Genomic DNA, 18,425 nt, shown 5'->3' with positions numbered 1-18,425 from the left:
CCACGCAGTCTGATAGTTTATATATCAATGATGAAATCTTAACATTGCAACACATGCCAATACAGCCGGGTTAACTTATAAAGTGCAATTTTAAATTTCTCGCTAAACTTCCGGTTGAAAACGTCTATGTATGATGACGTATGCGTGTGACGTCAATCGTTGAAACGGAAGTGTTGGTACCCCATTGAATCCAATACAAAAAGCTCTGTTTTCATCTCAAAATTACACAGTATTCTGGACATCTGTGTTGGTGAATCTTTTGCAATTTGTTTAATGAACAATGAAGACTGCAAAGAAGAAAGTTGTAGGTGGGATCTGTGTATTAGCGGCGGACTACAGCAACACAACCAGGAGGACTTTGAGATGGATAGCATATGCGCTAGCCGCCGACCTCACCTTGACTTCCTTCGTCTCCGGGCCGCCGACCGCATCTATGATCGTCGATCGCTGGAACGCAGGTGAGCACGGGTGTTGATGAGCAGATGAGGGCTGGCGTAGGTGGATAGCTAATGTTTTTAGCATAGCTCTGTAGAGGTCCCTTTGCTAAGTTAGGTTCAATGGCGTCGTTAGCAACAGCATTGTTAAGCTTCGCCAGCCTGGAAAGCATTAACCGTGTAGTTACATGTCCATGGTTTAATAGTATTGTTGATTTTCTGTCTATCCTTCCAGTCAGGGGTTTATTTATTTTGTTTCTATCTGCATTTAAGCCCGATGTGCTATCACGTTAGCTCCGTAGCTAAAGAGCTTCGCCGATGTATTGTCGTGGAGATAAAAGTCACTGTGAATGTCCATTTCGCGTTCTCGACTCTCATTTTCAAGAAGATATAGTATCCGAGGTGGTTTAAAATACAAATCCGTGATCCACAATAGAAAAAGGAGAGAGTGTGGAATCCAATGAGCCAGCTTGTACCTAAGTTACGGTCAGAGCGAAAAAAGATACGTCCTGCACTACACTCTAGTCCTTCACTCTCACGTTCCTCATCCACGATTCTTTCATCCTCCCTCAAATTAATGGGGTAATCGTTGCTTTCTCGTTCCGAATCGCTCTGGCTGCATTGTAAACAATGGGGAAATGTGAGGAGCCTTTCAACCTGTGACGTCACGCCACTTCCGGTACAGGCAAGACTTTTTTTTATCAGCGACCAAAAGTTGCGAACTTTATCGTCGATGTTCTCTACTAAATCCTTTCAGCAAAAATATGGCAATATCGCGAAATGATCAAGTATGACACATAGAATGGATCTGCTATCCCCGTTTAAATAAAAAAAATTCATTTCAGTAGGCCTTTAAGTCCTATTGGATCATGGGACTCCGGAGGCAGCGTACAGGTACAGACAGGCAAAGCGGTGTTCTGGTTTGGAGGTCGCGGAGGTAAAAACTCAGACATGGGAGGAGTTTGTGGAAGCCATGGAAAACGACTTCCAAATGGCTTCGAAGCAATTCTGGAAGGGGAAGCAGTGCACTGTTCACCGTGTATGGTGAGGGTGGTGTGCTACTGACTTCGACTGCAGATGTTGTGGATCGGTGGAGGTAATACTTCGAAGACCTCCTCAATCCCACCAACACGTCTTCCTCTGAGGAAGTAGTGCCTGGGGAATCTGTGGTGGGCTCTCCTATTTCTGGGGCTGAGGTTGCCGAGGTATTTAAAAAGCTCCTCTGTGGCAAAGCCCCGGGGGTGGATGAGATCCGCCCTGAGTTCCTTAAGGCTCTGGATGCTGTGGGGCTGTCTTGGTTGACAAGACTCTGCAACATTGCATTGACATTGGGGGCGGTACCTCTGGATTGGTGGCTTCATCTGGCCAGGATCTTCTCTCTTTAAGAAGGGGAACCGGAAGGTGTGTTCCAACTATTGTGGGATCACGCTTCTCAGCCTTCCCGGTAAGATCTATTCAGGTGTATTGGAGAGGAGGCTACGCCGGATATTCGAACTTCGGATTCAGGAGGAGCTGTGTGGTTTACGTCGTGGAACTGTGGACCAGCTCAATACTCTCGGCAGGATCCTTGAGAGTGCATGGGAGTTTGCCCAACCAGTCTACATGTGCTTTGTGGACTTTGAGAAGGCATTTGACTGTGCCCTTTAGGAAGTTCTGTGGGGAATGCTCAGATAGTATGGGGTATCGGACCGTCTGATTGTGGCGGTCCGCTCCCTGTATGACCGGTGTCAGACCTTGGTCCGCATTGTAAGTCGGACACGTTTTCAGTGAGGGTTGGACTTCGCCAGGGCTGCCCTTTGTTGCCGATTCTGTTCATAACTATTATGGACAGAATATCTAGGTGCAGTCAGGGGGTTGAGGGGATCAGGTTTGGTTGCTAAAGGATTAGGTCTCTGCTTTTTGCAGATGATGTGGTATTGGTGGCTGCATCTGGCCAGGATCTTCAGCTCTCACTGGATCTGGTCGCAGCCGAGTGTGAAGCGACTGGGATGAGAATCAGCAGTCCATGGTTCTTGCCCAGAACAGGGTGGAGTGCCATCTCTGGATTGGGGAAGAGATCTTGCCCCAAGTGGGAGTCTCGTTCACGAGTGAGGAAAGAGTGGATTGTGAGATCATCAGGCAGATCGGTGCGGCATCTTCAGTAATGCAGACACTGTATCGATCTGTTGTGGAAAAGAAGGAGTTGAGCCGGAAGGCAAAGCTCTCAATTTACCGGTCAATCTACGTTCCCATCCTCACCTATGGTCCTGAGCTTTGGGTTATGACCGAAAGGACAAGATCACGGGTAGTAGCGGACAAAATTAGTTTCCTCTGTCGATTGGCAGGGCTCTCCCTTAGAGATAGGGTGAGAAGCTCTGTCATCCGGGAGGAGCTCAAAGTAAAGCCGCTGCTCCTCCAAATCGAGAGGAGCCAGATGAGGTGGTTCGGACATCTGATTACGATGCCACCCAGACGTCTCCCTGGGGAGGTGTTTATGGCACGTCCGACCGGTAGGAGGCAATGGGGAAGACCCAGGACACGTTGGGAAGACTATGTCTCCCGGCTGGCCTAGGAACCCCCTGGGATCCCGCGGGAGGAGCTGGACAAAGTGGCTGAGGAGAGGGAAGTCTGGGCTTTGCTACTTCCCCCATGACCCGACCCCGGATAAGGGGAAGAAAATGGATGGATGGATGTATTCACCACTTGAAAATAACTTGACACTTTTTAGTGTGGAACAAACATTGTTTGATCATTTACATCATACATTTATTGAGTGTCACATTAGCATTTTGCCTTTGTGACAAATAAGTCATGTCAAACTTTCCATGACAATTTTAAGGCTAAAATTTGAATATTTGACGCTCTATCAAAGCTTTACAATTGTTGAATATATTTCAAAGAAATAGCTTTAATGGGAAAAAGGATTTGTATTGTTTGAAATAATTTATTATTTTTCCATGCTAATTATATGGCTAGCATATACAAAAACTTTATAAAATTACTTTTTTATTCACGTCCAAAGCCGACCTTGTTTTGCTCCAAAACAGTAATACCACTTTGAGACGTCCCGCAGTGTAACTAAAACTGTCCTTACAATGCCAAATGATTTTACATCAGGCAAATTAATGCTGCTCACTGAAGCAAAATAACCTGTCATGTTTCCTGTGTTTTAAAAAATGAATCGTAAGGGAAACTAAAATGTAGACTCCTTGTGCGTATGTTGATGATGGTGACACACATGGTGATGTCACAGTAGCCCATTAAAGCATTGCTTCCTGCTGTTTGCCAGGATGAGTATTAAGTTTGTTTGAACTTCGCACCAGCGCAGCAGCTGGTGTCACGCACCAATTGCTCTTGTTGTCCAATGATTGTGGCGGAGTGACTTGCCTAATGGCTCGAAAGTAATCGGTAGGACAGATTGAGGAGGCGAACCGGACTACTTGAGCAAATGCATCCTCTGGTATTTAAGAGTGGACGGCAAAAACAGGGTTAGTAGTCCAGGAACTAGAACATTCTTCTGAAAGCAATAAGGAAAAAGGTGAGGTGGCATTTTTCTTGACTTACCTTGAACTATTTGTACTTACTGTGTATGTGTCAACTTCTTCTCTGCTTTTTCATGCCTGAACTTGAAAAATGAATGCTTTATCATCTCAACCCAAGTAGATTGTCTTAAATTTATTCCACACCTCAGCTACTTACAGGGGGAGCTTGTCAGGTTAGGTTCATAACTTTTAATCAAAAAGGTAAAGCATCAATTAGCAGAGTAAATTAATACGTAAAAACAATCATTTAACAGTAAGTCTTACAACCAACAAGAGTTGTCGCTCTTCTCTTCATCAATCATTGTAGTCTACTGTCATCTACTAAATGTACAATTACTTTCTCATGTCATATACTGTTGGTATCAAACAGTATCAAGGCTCAGATGGTAGAACAGCCGGCCAGAAATGTGAGGGTTCCTGGTTCGAATCCAGCTTCTACCATCCTAGTTACTGCCGCTGTGTCCTTGGGCAAGACACTTCACCCATCTTTCTCCCAGTGCCATCAACGCTGGTATATATGTGGCTTAGAAATGCAGAAAATTCCAAATATAAAGCGCTCAGAGCCTCTAGAGCAGTGGTTCTTAACCTTGTTGGAGGTACCGAACCCCACCAGTTTCATATGCGCATTCACCGAACCCTTCTTTAGTGAAAAATAAAATGTTAATTTTTTTCAAATTCAAGACAAAGTTATATGTTTTTGGTAACACTTTAGTATGGGGAACATATTCTAAGTAACAAAGACTTAATTTAGAGTTATTTGGTTATGGTTAGGGTTAGAGGGTTAGGGCCAGGGTTAGAGGGTTAGGGTTATAATAAGGCATTAATAAGTACTTAATAATGACTAGTTAAGAGCCAATATGTTACTAATTTGCATGTTAATAAGCAACTAATTAATGGTGAATATGTTCCCCATACTAAAGTGTTACCATATTTTATTACTGGTGCACACAATGAACCGTGCATGAACATCACCTTGTTCAAACAACAATCAATCAATGTTTATTTATATAGCCCTAAATCACAAGTGTCTCAAAGGGCTGCACAAGCCACAACGACATCCTCGGTACAGAGCCCACATACGGGCAAGGAACAAAACCAACACAGTGCATAAACTCACAACAAATTACACACCTGCAAATCAGTCTGACTTCTGCTGTTGCCGTATCCGTAATACGCCGATAGGGAGAAGTTTGTATTTACACGATGAGTCGGGTGTGTCTTGACCCCCGCCGAACCCCTGAGCCCGACTCACCGAACCCCGAGGCTTCGATCGAACCCAGGTTAAGAACCACTGCTGTAGAGAAAAAACGCTATATAAATATAATTCACTTTTACCTCAATCTGGGTTAATTCATGATTATTCCACTTTTAGCTACTACAGCCCAATCGGGTCAACAACACCCTTATTGTAGCCAAATAATTCCTTTTGGGTGCAGGCTGATCATGTAGTACTTTCAACTCTGTGAGAGTTGGGAGAGAAAAGTGATATAATAGACGGTTTTATGTTGGTTAAAAGCTTTAAATGTCAGTTTCAATAATTGTTCCATTAATCGCTCAGCACGATACTAAGATTATGAAGGATGTGCATCAGTATAATAATGATTGTCATATCAGTAACAAGATTATGAAGGATGTGTGTCAGTAGAATAATTACTGTCATATTAGTAACAAGATTATGAAGGATGTGTATCAGTAGAATAATGACTGTCATATTAGTAACAAGATTATGAAGGATGTGTATCAATAGACTCAGTATTACCATCATCTGTCATCTGGTGTTTACCAGCATATTTCAGTTGCATTCTGCAATAACAGTGTGGTTCTGTGGGTCAGGTTCCAGCAATGATTAGCATTCACTCCATGGCCGGCCTCCTAGTTGTCCTCAGCTGCGTCCACAGCGGCTGGCAGGTTCCTCTGCAGGAGACCTCAAGGTAAAACTCCCAAGCGGACATTCTGTGATTTCTGGTTGGGTTCTAATGTAAAGAACATGTTCTTTCCTCTTCAAGCTCAGATATGGACGATGCTTTAGTGAGAAGACACTCGGAGGGAACATTCTCAAACGACTACAGCAAATATCTCCAAGACCGGAAAGCCCAGGACTTTGTTCGGTGGCTGATGAACAACAAGCGGAGCGGGTTAGTGGTCTGATGGCTGATTCTGATGTGCCAATACATCGGTTGACGAAGGGCCTGATTTACTAAGATCCAAATACCACGCGTTAAACAGCATGTGCAAAATATAAAATAGCGTGTACTATGGGTGTTGCGTGTGATTTACTAAGACTGCGTGTGCAATTGAAAAGTGGTAAAGACCGCCTTATAAAATGAGGATTTTGCGGGCATACAGGGCTTTAACCACGGAGACGATCATTTTCTGTACATTCATATTATCTTGTGTGCCATGTGTTCAACACATCTATAATCTGTAACACTTTTTCTGAATCGCAATCTAGACAACAGAAACATTATGCACACTGACGCGTAATTCTGTGCGCGTGGCTGTGGACTGACTCACCAGCGCAAATGAAAGACGTCTTTTCATGTAGGAGATACAGTATATTACAGTAATATATTGAATTTAAAAAAAAGACGAACAACATGGAAAAAAAAAAAAAGCGGCTATAAAATTATAAAATGATGTGGCTAAATAGAAGATATATCTGATATTTTTCTTTCTGACCGTCCAAAATGTTAACACACACGTGTAGAACAGAGGATTCTGTGCACTGATACTGTCAGTTTGCACATAATTTTCAGATGTGTTAAATAAATTGCAGACTTGGTTCCACAATCACTTTTCTAGTTTTGTAAATCAGGCTGCGTGTGCTAAATAATTATATTTGCATTTTCTCCTCCTTGTATCGTGGGCGTTCCAACGATCAGCATATATTTTGCATGTTAATTAAGACAGAGGCGCATTATGGATTTGCACGCATTATTCTGCTCACTTAACAGACGCAATCCACTTTGCACACCTTTAGTAGATCCGCTCTGCGTGTGCTATCAAGTTTGCACATGTTTTAGTACACACAAGTCTTTAGTAAATCAGGCCCACTGTGCCACATATCGTTACACCTGGAGAGAACCCGTACAACAAAGTTAATTTACTTCACAACATTAAGAAATATATTATTTTAAATCAGGGTTGTCCAAACTTTTTCCACTGAGGGCCGCACATTGAAAAATCAAAGCAAGCGGGGGCCATTTTTTTAAAAAACCAATACAATATATGTATAAAAGATATACATTTAGGCCTCCACTCAGGCTTGATCCCGGGGACCCCAAAGGGTTTTGGTCAAAAACATATTAAAAATGTGTCATTATTCAGTATTATTATTTTTATTATTATTCAAGTTTTAAATCTCTAGATCAACATTAGGTCTATCTGTCAATATAACGTTTTTAAAGATTTAAGTTGTATGCTCTTTTTGTCAAAGAAAACCATGTTTTTTTAATGGAAAAACACAAAATATGCAATATTTTCACCCAATAAAAATTTTAAGTGGAATATTTGAGATTATATAATAATTGGAGCCTTAAAAAGGTCAATAACACCATTGATTTTAATTCATTATTATTTTTTGAGCAATGACACTTAAAAAAAAATCACACTAAAATTATTGGGGATCCAAAAGGGTCCTACTCATTAAAGTGTTACAAAATTAATTATACATTTTTTTTACTGTTTACATTTAACACAATAGTCTCGAGATCAACTTCAGATGTATCCGTCAATTATAATTTTTATTGTTGTTTATGGTTTTTGTTTGTTCGTTTTAGGCCCTTCTTTAAAAAAAACAGCTCAGTTTTTTATATGGCAAACACAAAATATGCAACATTTGCCCCAAAAAATACTTTAAAGTGGAATATTTAATGTGACGTAATTGGAGCCTTGAATAGGTCAATAATTCATAATGACATTGCTTTTGATTCACTATTATTTTTTAAAGAAACAAACTGCCTGCATGGCAGCTTTGTGTTATTAGAGTGAACATTGCAACATGTTCTTGTTACATTTCACCTGTTTGCTCTTTTATACTACTTTTTATGTTTTTAATTTTTTTCAACCTTATTTTTAAAATGTGCCGTGGGGCCGTTAAAAAATGACCTGCGGGCCGCAAATGGCCCCCGGGGCGCACTTTGGACACCCCTGTTTTAAATGTTTAGAATGGCTAAACATTTTACACGCTAACACCTAGAAAAACTAAGTATCAAAAGTGCGAAAGCACAGTAACTTTTAATTGATTTTACATCATGCAATGCAATGTAGGTAGGCCTATACACAACTTCAAATTAATGCAAACATGCTAACAGTTAGAATGCTATCTCCAAACAAGACTGTAACAGTTAAATAAGACAGACAGACAAGTAGGTAGTTAAGTAGATAGATAGATAGATGGATGGATGGATGAATAGATAGATAGGTAGATACTTCCGGCAGCCCATAAAAATCACAAACAATACAATACTGTTAACACTCTAGCAATTAGCAAGCAACAAATGATCTAAAGCTGTTTCAAAGTTACATCCGGCCATGCAAATAGTATTATTATTATTATTATTATTATTATTATTGTGCAATTCAAGATCAGGAAACAGTTGGCATGTAAACTAGTACTAAATCAGTGGTTCTTAACCTTGTTGGAGGTACTGAACCCCACCAGTTTCATATGCGCATTCACCGAACCCGAACCGTAATAATAAAATGATGTTATTATATTAAAGAATTACTAGTAGATATATTTTACAAACAAAGTTACAGGAATGTACACATGATCCCATGTTTACATCTCATTGTGCAACATGTGAATAATTTAGTGGGAACAAAATGTGATATCTGAAAGGGATACACATTATTTCCAAAGCAGGACCCCCACCCAGACATATAATACTAGTACACAGCTCATGAAAAACAAATATGTTATAGTCATTGTAAGTGGGCCAAAACACTTATTTTAGAAAATAATCTCATGGAAATGACTGCTGTCATTTGATTACAATAATAAAACATTGAACTTATTATTTAGCCAGGTTTGGGACAGGTGTGCTGCAGGTCTGACGTCGCTCACATGTGCTCCACTGAATGCTTAAGGAGATTTTGCGTTTGCTCACACATATGGAAAATTAGAGGGAACATTGTTTGGGGGTATCCATAATACGCCGTCAGGGAGAAGTTTGTATTTACACGATGAGTCGGGCGTGTCTTGACCTCCGCGTCGGAGGCTCTGCCGAACCCCTGAGGCCGACTCACCGAACCCCTAGGGTTCGATCGAACCCAGGTTAAGAACCACTGTACTAAACATAATAAGGGAGTTCAAAAGCCATCGTGCTAAGTCAAATTTGCAATCTATTATGAGGATAATGGCTAAAACGATAGCATGTTAACAAGTAACATGCTAGAACTTAGTCAGAGAGCATTAAAGGCCTACTGAAACCCACTACTACCGACCACGCAGTCTGATAGTTTATATATCAATGATGAAATCTTAACATTATAACACATGCCAATACGGCCGGGTTAACTTATAAAGTGACATTTTAAATTTGCCGCTAAACTTCCGGTTCGAAACGCCTCTGAGGATGACGTATGCGCGTGACGTAGCCCGACGAACACGGGTATGCCTTCCACATTGAAGCCGGTACGAAAAAGCTCTGTTTTCATTTCATAATTCCACAGTATTCTGGACATCTGTGTTCGTGAATCTGTTTCAATCATGTTCATTGCATTATGGAGAAGGAAGCCAAGCAAGCAAAGAAGAAAGTTGTCGGTGCGAAATGGACGTATTTTTCGAACGTAGTCAGCCACAACAGTACACAGCCGGCGCTTCTTTGTTTACATTCCCGAAAGATGCAGTCAAGATGGAAGAACTCGGATAACAGAGACTCTAACCAGGAGGACTTTTGATTTGGATACACAGACGCCTGTAGAGAACTGGGACAACACAGACTCTTACCAGGATTACTTTGATTTGGATGACAAAGACGCAGACGTGCTACTGTGAGTATGCAGCTTTGGCTTTTTTTTGCGTATGTACGTAACTTTTTTAAAATATATAAGCTTTATGAACCTTGGGTTAGGTGAACGGTCTTTTGGGCTGAGTGATTGTGTGTGTTGATCATGTGTTTGAATTGTATTGGCGTGTTCTATGGAGCTAGGAGCTAGCAGAGGAGCTAGGAGCTAGCATAACACGTACCGTACCGTAAGTGCGCGTCACGTACGTAACTTTTTAAAAATATATAAGCTTTATGAACCTTGGGTTAGGTGAACGGTCTTTTGGGCTGAGTGATTGTGTGTGTTGATCGGGTGTTTGAATTGTATTGGCGTGTTCTATGGAGCTAGGAGCTAGCAGAGGAGCTAGGAGCTAGCATAACAAACACGCAGGTGTTATTATGCAGGATTAATTTGTGGCATATTAAATATAAGCCTGGTTGTGTTGTGGCTAATAGAGTATATATATGTCTTGTGTTTATTTACTGTTGTAGTCATTCCCAGCTGAATATCAGGTACCGTGAGTATGCAGCCTTGGCTGCTAAACATTCGATAACTTGACCGTATGTGCGCGTCACGTACGTAACTTTTTAAAAATATATAAGCTTTATGAACCTTGGGTTAGGTAAACGGTCTTTTGGGCTGAGTGATTGTGTGTGTTGATCAGGTGTTTGAATTGTATTGGCGTGTTCTATGGAGCTAGGAGCTAGCAGAGGAGCTAGGAGCTAGCATAACAAACACGCAGGTGTTTTTATGCAGGATTAATTTGTGGCATATTAAATATAAGCCTGGTTGTGTTGTGGCTAATAGAGTATATATATATGTCTTGTGTTTATTTACTGTTGTAGTCATTCCCAGCTGAATATCAGGTCACCCCCGGCTCTCACAGCATCTTCCCTATCTGAATAGCTTCAACTCCCCACTAGTCCTTCACTTGCACTTTACTCATCCACAAATCTTTCATCCTCGCTCAAATTAATGGGGAAATTGTCGCTTTCTCGGTCCGAATCTCTCTCACTTCATGCGGCCATCATTGTAAACAATAGGGAACTTTGCGTATATGTTCAACTGACTACGTCACGCTACTTCCGGTAGGTGCAAGCCTTTTTTTTATCAGATACCAAAAGTTGCAATCTTTATCGTCGTTGTTCTATACTAAATCCTTTCAGCAAAAATATGGCAATATCGCGAAATGATCAAGTATGACACATAGAATAGATCTGCTATCCCCGTTTAAATAAAAAAAATTCATTTCAGTAGGCCTTTAAGTACATAAAGTGTTATGGCAATTCTGTAGTTTCTTACATCAAGCCATGACATTTCAAATGGCTGAAATGGCTGAAATGGCAACAGTTAGCATGCTATTACCTGAAAAGATAGTGCTGAAAGTGCTAATGTGCATTATCGTAGTTATTTTGTATATCAAATAATGTAGGTATAAACAATTTTAATTGAGGAAACGCTAACAATTAGCATGCTACCACCAAGCACTGGACATTTGAGAGCAGATCTATAGTTATTTCATTTTATGAAACATAGCTAGCTAAATGTTAACATGCCATTACCTAGCGAGTTGGCATTAAGACGACTAAAGACTAAAGCACTTCTATAGTGACTTTAACTCATGCTATGTAGGTAAGAACTAGGGCTGTGAATCTTTGGGTGTCCCACGATTCAATTCAATATCGATTCTTGGGGTCACGATTCGATTCAAAATCAATTTTTTTTTTCAATTCAACACGATTCTCGATTCAAAAACGATATTTTCCCGATTCAAAAGGATTCTCTATTCATTTAATACATAGGATTTCAGGAGGATCTACCCCAGTCTGCTGACATGCAAGCAGAGTAGTAGATTTTTGTAAAAAGCTTTTATAATTGTAAAGGACAATGTTTTATCAACTGATTTCAATAATGTAAATGTTTTTTAACTATTATATGAACCAAAAATATGACTTATTTTATCTTTGTGAAAATATTGGACACAGTGTGTTGTCAAGCTTATGAGATGCGATGCAAGTGTAAGCCACTGTGACACTATTGTTCTTTTTTTTCTAAATGTCTAATGATCATGTCAATGAGGGGTTTTAATCACTGCTATGTTGAAATTGTAACTAATATTGATACTGTTGTTGATAATATTCATTTTTGTTTTACTAGTTTTGGTTTGTTCTGTGTCGTGTTTGTGTCTCCTCTCAATTGCTCTGTTTATTGCAGTTCTGAAAGTTGCTGGGTCGGGTTTGGTTTTGGAATTGGATTGCATTGTTATGGTATTGCTTTGTATTGTTTTATTGGATTGATTAATTTAAAAAAAAAAATGTAATAATTAAAAATACAAATAAATAGATTTTTTTTTAAATTACAATCGATTCTGAATCACACAACGTGAGAATCGCGATTCGAATTTGAATCGATTTTTTCCCACACTCCTAGTAAGAACTATTTCAAATGGGTTTAATGGCTAACTGAACACTCCAACTTTACCTTCATGTATGTCACAACTACTACAAAAAACATTCATAATTAGCAATCCTTTTTGGAGTTACAGAATTTAAGTTATTAAACGTGCCTTATAGTTAAACTCTGACTGCATGCTTAATTTTAACAGGATTTTTTAAACTAAAAAACACAAAACATCCTAGACCAGGAGCAGGTTCACTGCAAAAACTGAAATCTAAGTAAATTTAAATATCTCAAACAAGGGTTACATTTGCTTATTTTCTGTCTGATCAGATAATTCCTCTCACTAAGCAAATGTTATGTTAGAGTGTTTTACTTGTTTTAAGGGTTTTGATCCTAAATGATCTCAGTAAGATATTACAGCTTGTAGCTGAGATTTTATGACCTATATTGAGTGCTTGAAACTAGAATATCAACTGATGCAAAGCTGTGTCATCAACACTCACAAGTATAAAATTACTTTTTTAAAGTAATCATTTCTTATTTCAAGCATGACAAAAAAAAAATCATGATGCCAAGCGCATATCAATATGTCAAGATAATGGCACTAGCATTTACTTAATTTAAGAATATTTTCCAACATATTGAGCAAAAAGGTCTCTTTTTTTTTTCTACCAAGAAAAGTGCACTTGTTATTAGTGAGAATATACTTATTTTAAGGTATTTTTGGGTTCATTGAGGTTAGCTAATTTGACTTGTTTTGGAAAGTCTTGACCAGCCGAATTTTCTTGTTCTATAAGCAGATAATTTTGCTTAGTTCAAATAAAATACCCCTTTTTTCTTGTTTTTGAACACTGACTTTTTGCAGTGTTGGTCATGGTCTTCGTCAGGTCCCGATAATTACATGCAAATTTAGCAAATCCCATTGGATGACTTACACTCCTTCCTTAACCGTTCTCAGACTCGGACACCAAATTGTTGAATAAGAACCATCAGGACTCAACTGTCGCTGTCATTGTTTGGCGGTTTACGCCAACTACATTGTTTGTTGATTCAAATTCTCTCCGGTGGTAACACGCTTCAAAACACAACAGCTGTCAACTAACCCCTTGAGCTTGTCCTGACGGTTATTCTCATTTTATTTCCAGCGCTGCGGACAAGCGCCACGCCGAGGGCACCTACACCAGCGACGTGAGCGCGTACCAGAGGGAGCAGGCCGTCAAAGACTTTGTGGCCGGGCTCATGTCGGGACAGATCCGAAGAGAGTAGGGGAACTTCCTGCTTCTTCTTAGCGCTCCTCAACGCCTCAGCTGCTTTGTCTTGCCTCCCCCGCCCCCCTACCCCATTTGACCTTTGAACTTGATGTAGTTTTTACTTCCTGGTGCAACAATAAACCACATGAACGTGCTGAGTGGAGTGAGAGCAAGCCGACAAGTTGTATTTCACAGCGCTAACAAAACGAGGGTTAGCTCTACATCTCAGCGTCAAATAAGTTTAACGCCGCATCAATAGATATAGCTGTGTTTCAAATAGAATACTTCCCTCAGTACTCTTTAATAAGTATACCGTGTACCAGTGGCGGGCCGTGCGTTTCTCACCTAGGCCTTCAGTGATGTCCCACTTATTCAGACTTCACCTCTCAAAATACCGTAGTTGATCTCACCACATGGACACGGCTGGAGGTACTATACAGAAACACACTTGCACACTACTATGTATTGAAACCCCTCAGCAGTGTACAAAACGGTCTATTTTTCGGCGCATTTAACATTCAATTCGGCAATTAAAACATATCTTACGTGGTACTGTCAAAATTAAAAGTTAAAGTTAAAGTACCAATAATTGTCACACACACACTTGGTGTGGTGAAATGTGTCCTCTGCATTTGACCCCTCCCCTTGATCACTCCCTGGGAGGTGAGGGGAGTAGGGAATAATTTTTTGTGATTTAACCCCCAATTCCAACCCTTGATGCTGAGTGCCAAGCAGGGAGGTAATGGGTCCCATTTTTATAGTCTTTGGTATGACTCAGCCAGGGTTTGAACTCACAACCTACCGATCTCTGGGCAGACACTCTAACCACTAGGCCACTGAGTAGGCCAAAAGAAAAGTATAAAACAAATGAAAAAATTAAGAAATAAAATACTTGAACTCACAATTTGTAGGACCCATTCGACGCCGTATAAGCCAGTGGTACCGCTCGTAGTAGTCAGTTGGTCGTAGTTGGTTGATTCGTGTGAAAAGACGCGCAAACCATTTCACCGCCGAGATAGCGTCCGGTGTTGGCCGGCCTCGTCTCACAAGATGTAGTTTCTCTTTAAATATCCTTCTTGAAAATGGCCTTGCAAATATATACCTGCCACCTAATCAACATGTTGCTCTCCTCCTTTGTGAGTAGCGTTGAGTTTTCTGTGACTTCCTATGGCGCGTACGGCTCCGGTGCCACTTCCTGTTTTCGCAAATTGTGAATCACAACGTAAGGCCATCAAGAAAGCCTTACTGACAACAACTTGTGATCTGATTGGCTATGGCAGTTGTCTATCAACCATATTTGTCCGTTCGCTGACAGTGCACAGACGCCCGCATGGTTGATTCTGAAGGCCCCGGGTAGATTTGGTGCAGCATGGCAACATAAGCTAGCTGAATTCTGATTGGATGCATACTCTATAACCTAAACAGCACTGGAAGGAGCATATGAATATGAATAATTTTAGATATTTAGGGGTAGTAAATCAAAAATTACTTTTATTATTAATTATGATCATGATTTCTGGTTATGTTAGGCCAGCAGAGAAGGCCTTGCTGGCCCTGACGGCACACCACTGCCGTGTACACTGTGTACTTACAGAGTACAAATAGACCATGTAGTGCTGTCCTGAAGTCAAAACTGTCCATGCGCACTTACCGCAAATGGCAATCAAATATTTACCTCCGTCGTCTCTCCTTTTAACGGCAAATTGCGACCACCATTGTAAGCTTTTTGAGTGCAACATCCAGGCACTGACAGTGCGCTGCATTTTTCTGTACTTTGAATGCACTGATGCACTCAAAAGAGTAAGCGTAGGTAAGTACGCACCAATTGAGACTTGTTTCAGAGCACAGGCTAAACATGAGCTTATTTAGCATCAAATTAGTAGCTTGGGCCATCTACTGTACTCACATGAAACAAATAGAAGCTCCAAAGTCACTTGGATGTTAAAGTGCACTAAAGAATGCCTCGTGGCGAGCACACTTACTTCTCAATCAACAAGCAGTGGCAGGAAGGGAAGCTCAAACATACAAAGCAGAGCCGCTACATCAGCACCAGTTTTAAGTGACTACGTAACTGGGATGCTCCAAAAAAATTGATTCTTAATTCCCAAATGCGATTCTTTTTTTTTTATCAGATTCTGAATCGATTTATAATTTTCAAGAATAGATTACAAAAATAAATGAATTAATTAGGTCATCTCTGCGCTTACTCAGAAGCCAAGCTTGTAACCTGTTTTGATCTTTTTTTAAACCAAATAATATATTGTGAGAATCGGTCTGAATCCACAATGGTGTTGAATCGAAAACGGTTCTGAGTCGAAACGTCACCCTAAGAATCGGAATTGAGTCATGAGTTATTGTAAGATTCCCATCCCTACAATATATGAATGAAATATTTGTATTGAAATGTCATCTTTCATTTTGGTGTGCTGGTTTGGTGGCTGCAGGATTAGGTCTCTGCTTTTTGCAGATGATGTGGTCTTGATGGCTTCATTTGGCCAGGATCTTCAGCTCTCACTGGATCGGTTCGCAGCCGAGTATGAAGCGACTGGGATGGGAATCAGCACCTCCAAGTCCCAGTTCATGGTTCTCGCCCGGAAAAGGGTGGCGTGCCATCTTCGGGTTGGGGAGGAGATCTTGCCCCAAGTGGAGGAGTTCAAGTACCTCGGAGTCTTGTTCACGAGTGAGGGAAGACTGGATCATGAGATCGACAGGCGGATCGGTGCGGCGTCTTCAGTAATGCGGACGCTGTATCGATCCGTTGTGGTGAAGAAGGAGCTGAGCCGGCAAGGCAAAGCTCTCGATTTACCGGTCATCTACATTCCCATCCTCACCTATGGTCATGAGCTTTGGGTCATGACCGAAAGGACAAGATCACGAGTACAAGCGGCCGAAATGAGTTTCCTCCGCCGGGTGGCGGGGCTCTCCCTTAGAGATAGGGTGAGAAGCTCTGCCATCCGGGAGGAGCTCAAAGTAAAGCCGCTGCTCCTCCACATCGAGAGGAGCCAGATGAGGTGGTTCAGGCATATGCTCAGGATGCCACCCGAACGCCTCCCTAGGGAGGTGTTTCGGGCACGTCCGACCAGTAGGAGGCCACAGGGAAGACCCAGGACACGTTGGGAAGACTATCTCTCACGGCTGGCCTGGGAACGCCTCGGGATTCCCCGGGAGGAGCTGGACGAAGTGGCTGGGGAGAGGGAAGTCTGGGCTTCCCTGCTTAGGCTGCTGCCCCCGCGACCCCACCTCGGATAAGCGGAAGAAGATGGATGGATGGATGGTTTTGTCAATAAGGAAAGAAACGTATAAACAAACTTAAAAGTCATATCTTACTGCTAAACATGTGTTGGTTATTACTTCAGCAAGCATCAAATAAAATAAAAAATAACAATAATTACTAGTCACCGAAGTAGTGGCTGCAACCCAAGACCCCTAACCCCAAACTAAACCCAAGCCCAAAGCTTAAAATAAAAATAAACATGAGATTTGCTCACAGGAGCAGATCTGGACGCCCAATGTGTCGTAATGGAGCCATAATGGTTTCCTTGGTGTGCATGTACCCAGATATGACGTCAAGAGGCAGGATCAGGGATTAAGCCGGAGAAGGCACGTGGACGGAAGCTTCACCAGCGACGTGAACAAAGTCCTGGACTCTATGGCGGCCAAGGAGTATTTACTGTGGGTCATGACCTCCAAGCCTTCAGGGGAGAGGTAAACGCTTGAATGCAATCCAAAATAAGGAGCACAATTACTGCATCTACAAAGAAAAAGATGGCATTATTCAAAGAATGATGTTGTGTGTGCTGCAGGAAGAGGAGACAAGTGGACTAGCGAGGAGACAAGTGGACCATTGAGGAGACATCCATGACCGTGCAAGAACACAAATACGAGGAACAGGAAGCCATACAAAAAAAATGCAAACTCTTCCATTTTTGTTTTGTTTACATTTAAATTATTGTCTTGTGTATAAAAGATGAAACAATTTTAAAAGAAATGAAACACCAAGAAAAAACTCAGGTATAGAAAACAATCACAGTGTTGAAAAGTAAAATAAAGTTTTTTTTCCCATAGTGCGTTTGCAGTACTTCTACATATACACAAGAAAAGCTTTGCACCATTCACAATGACAAGTAAAAACACAGGGTTTTTGGACTATAAGGCGCACTTAATTTTTTTCCCCCTCAAAACTCGACAGTGCGCCTTATAACCCGGTGCGCCTAAGGTACGGAATAATTCTGGTTGTGCTTACTGACCTCAAAGCTATTTTATTTGGTACATGGTGAAATGATAAGTGTGACCAGTAGATGGCAGTCAATCATAAGAGATACGTGTAGACTGCAATATGAGGGCAACATGACTCAAGTAAATAACACCGACATTGTATATGTTCCGTTGAAATCATAGAACATTACACACGGCGCTCAAAAATCTATCAAAATGTTTTAGTACAACTTTGGTAGGTTCAGAAGCCGCACTGCTTGGTGGATTGCACTGTGCTTCAACATACCAGTATTATGGTGTGTGTATAAGGTAAGACATATTATCTGGCGTTTTGTTTCGCTATGTTATGCAAAAGCAACTTTTCTTACCGTCTGGTACCTGCTGATCTGTATTTGGGATCTGCATAAGTCCTGAAAAATTGCGCACATTCGCCTTTGTAGTCTGTGCGACGCCGTAGTCGATAAGCTTCTTCTTTTTCTCTATCTTCTTGTTATTGGACATTCATCCTCCACTGTTGCCATTTCTAATATAAAGTAGCGTAAAGTTCTTACTTATATCTGTCAGTAAACTCGCCATGAAAGCGCTAAAAACTACCGGTGTAGTGACTTTACATT

The 18,425-nt window shown here is 41.0% G+C and overlaps 1 protein-coding gene across 1 annotated transcript; it reads left to right on the top strand.

Annotated features, from left to right (window-relative positions):
* Window positions 1-3,870: 3,870 nt before the first annotated feature.
* Window positions 3,871-17,618, top strand: LOC133653132 (glucagon-1-like). Its single transcript, XM_062052154.1, has 6 exons — window positions 3,871-3,951; window positions 5,789-5,886; window positions 5,962-6,090; window positions 13,492-13,608; window positions 17,155-17,301; window positions 17,400-17,618. The coding sequence occupies exons 2-6, from the start codon at window positions 5,798-5,800 to the stop codon at window positions 17,419-17,421; spliced, it is 504 nt and encodes a 167-aa protein (XP_061908138.1). The 5' UTR covers window positions 3,871-3,951; window positions 5,789-5,797; the 3' UTR covers window positions 17,422-17,618.
* The last annotated feature ends 807 nt before the right edge of the window (window positions 17,619-18,425 follow it).

Source organism: Entelurus aequoreus, linkage group LG07, assembly GCF_033978785.1.
Source record: "Entelurus aequoreus isolate RoL-2023_Sb linkage group LG07, RoL_Eaeq_v1.1, whole genome shotgun sequence".
Taxonomy (NCBI): Eukaryota; Metazoa; Chordata; class Actinopteri; order Syngnathiformes; family Syngnathidae; genus Entelurus; species Entelurus aequoreus.
The sequence above is the reverse complement of the archived record's forward strand: the minus strand, read 5'-3'. Positions and strand labels throughout refer to the sequence as shown.

What these genes read in the sequence shown, in the direction of transcription:
- LOC133653132 (XM_062052154.1), top strand. Translation starts at nt 5,798, where the DNA reads ATGATTAGCATTCACTCCATGGCCGGCCTCCTAGTTGTCCTCAGCTGC. An exon ending in CCTCTGCAGGAGACCTCAAG is followed by an intron (nt 5,887 to 5,961) that starts GTAAAACTCCCA and finishes TTCCTCTTCAAG; the next exon opens with CTCAGATATGGACGATGCTT. An exon ending in TCGGGACAGATCCGAAGAGA is followed by an intron (nt 13,609 to 17,154) that starts GTAGGGGAACTT and finishes GCATGTACCCAG; the next exon opens with ATATGACGTCAAGAGGCAGG.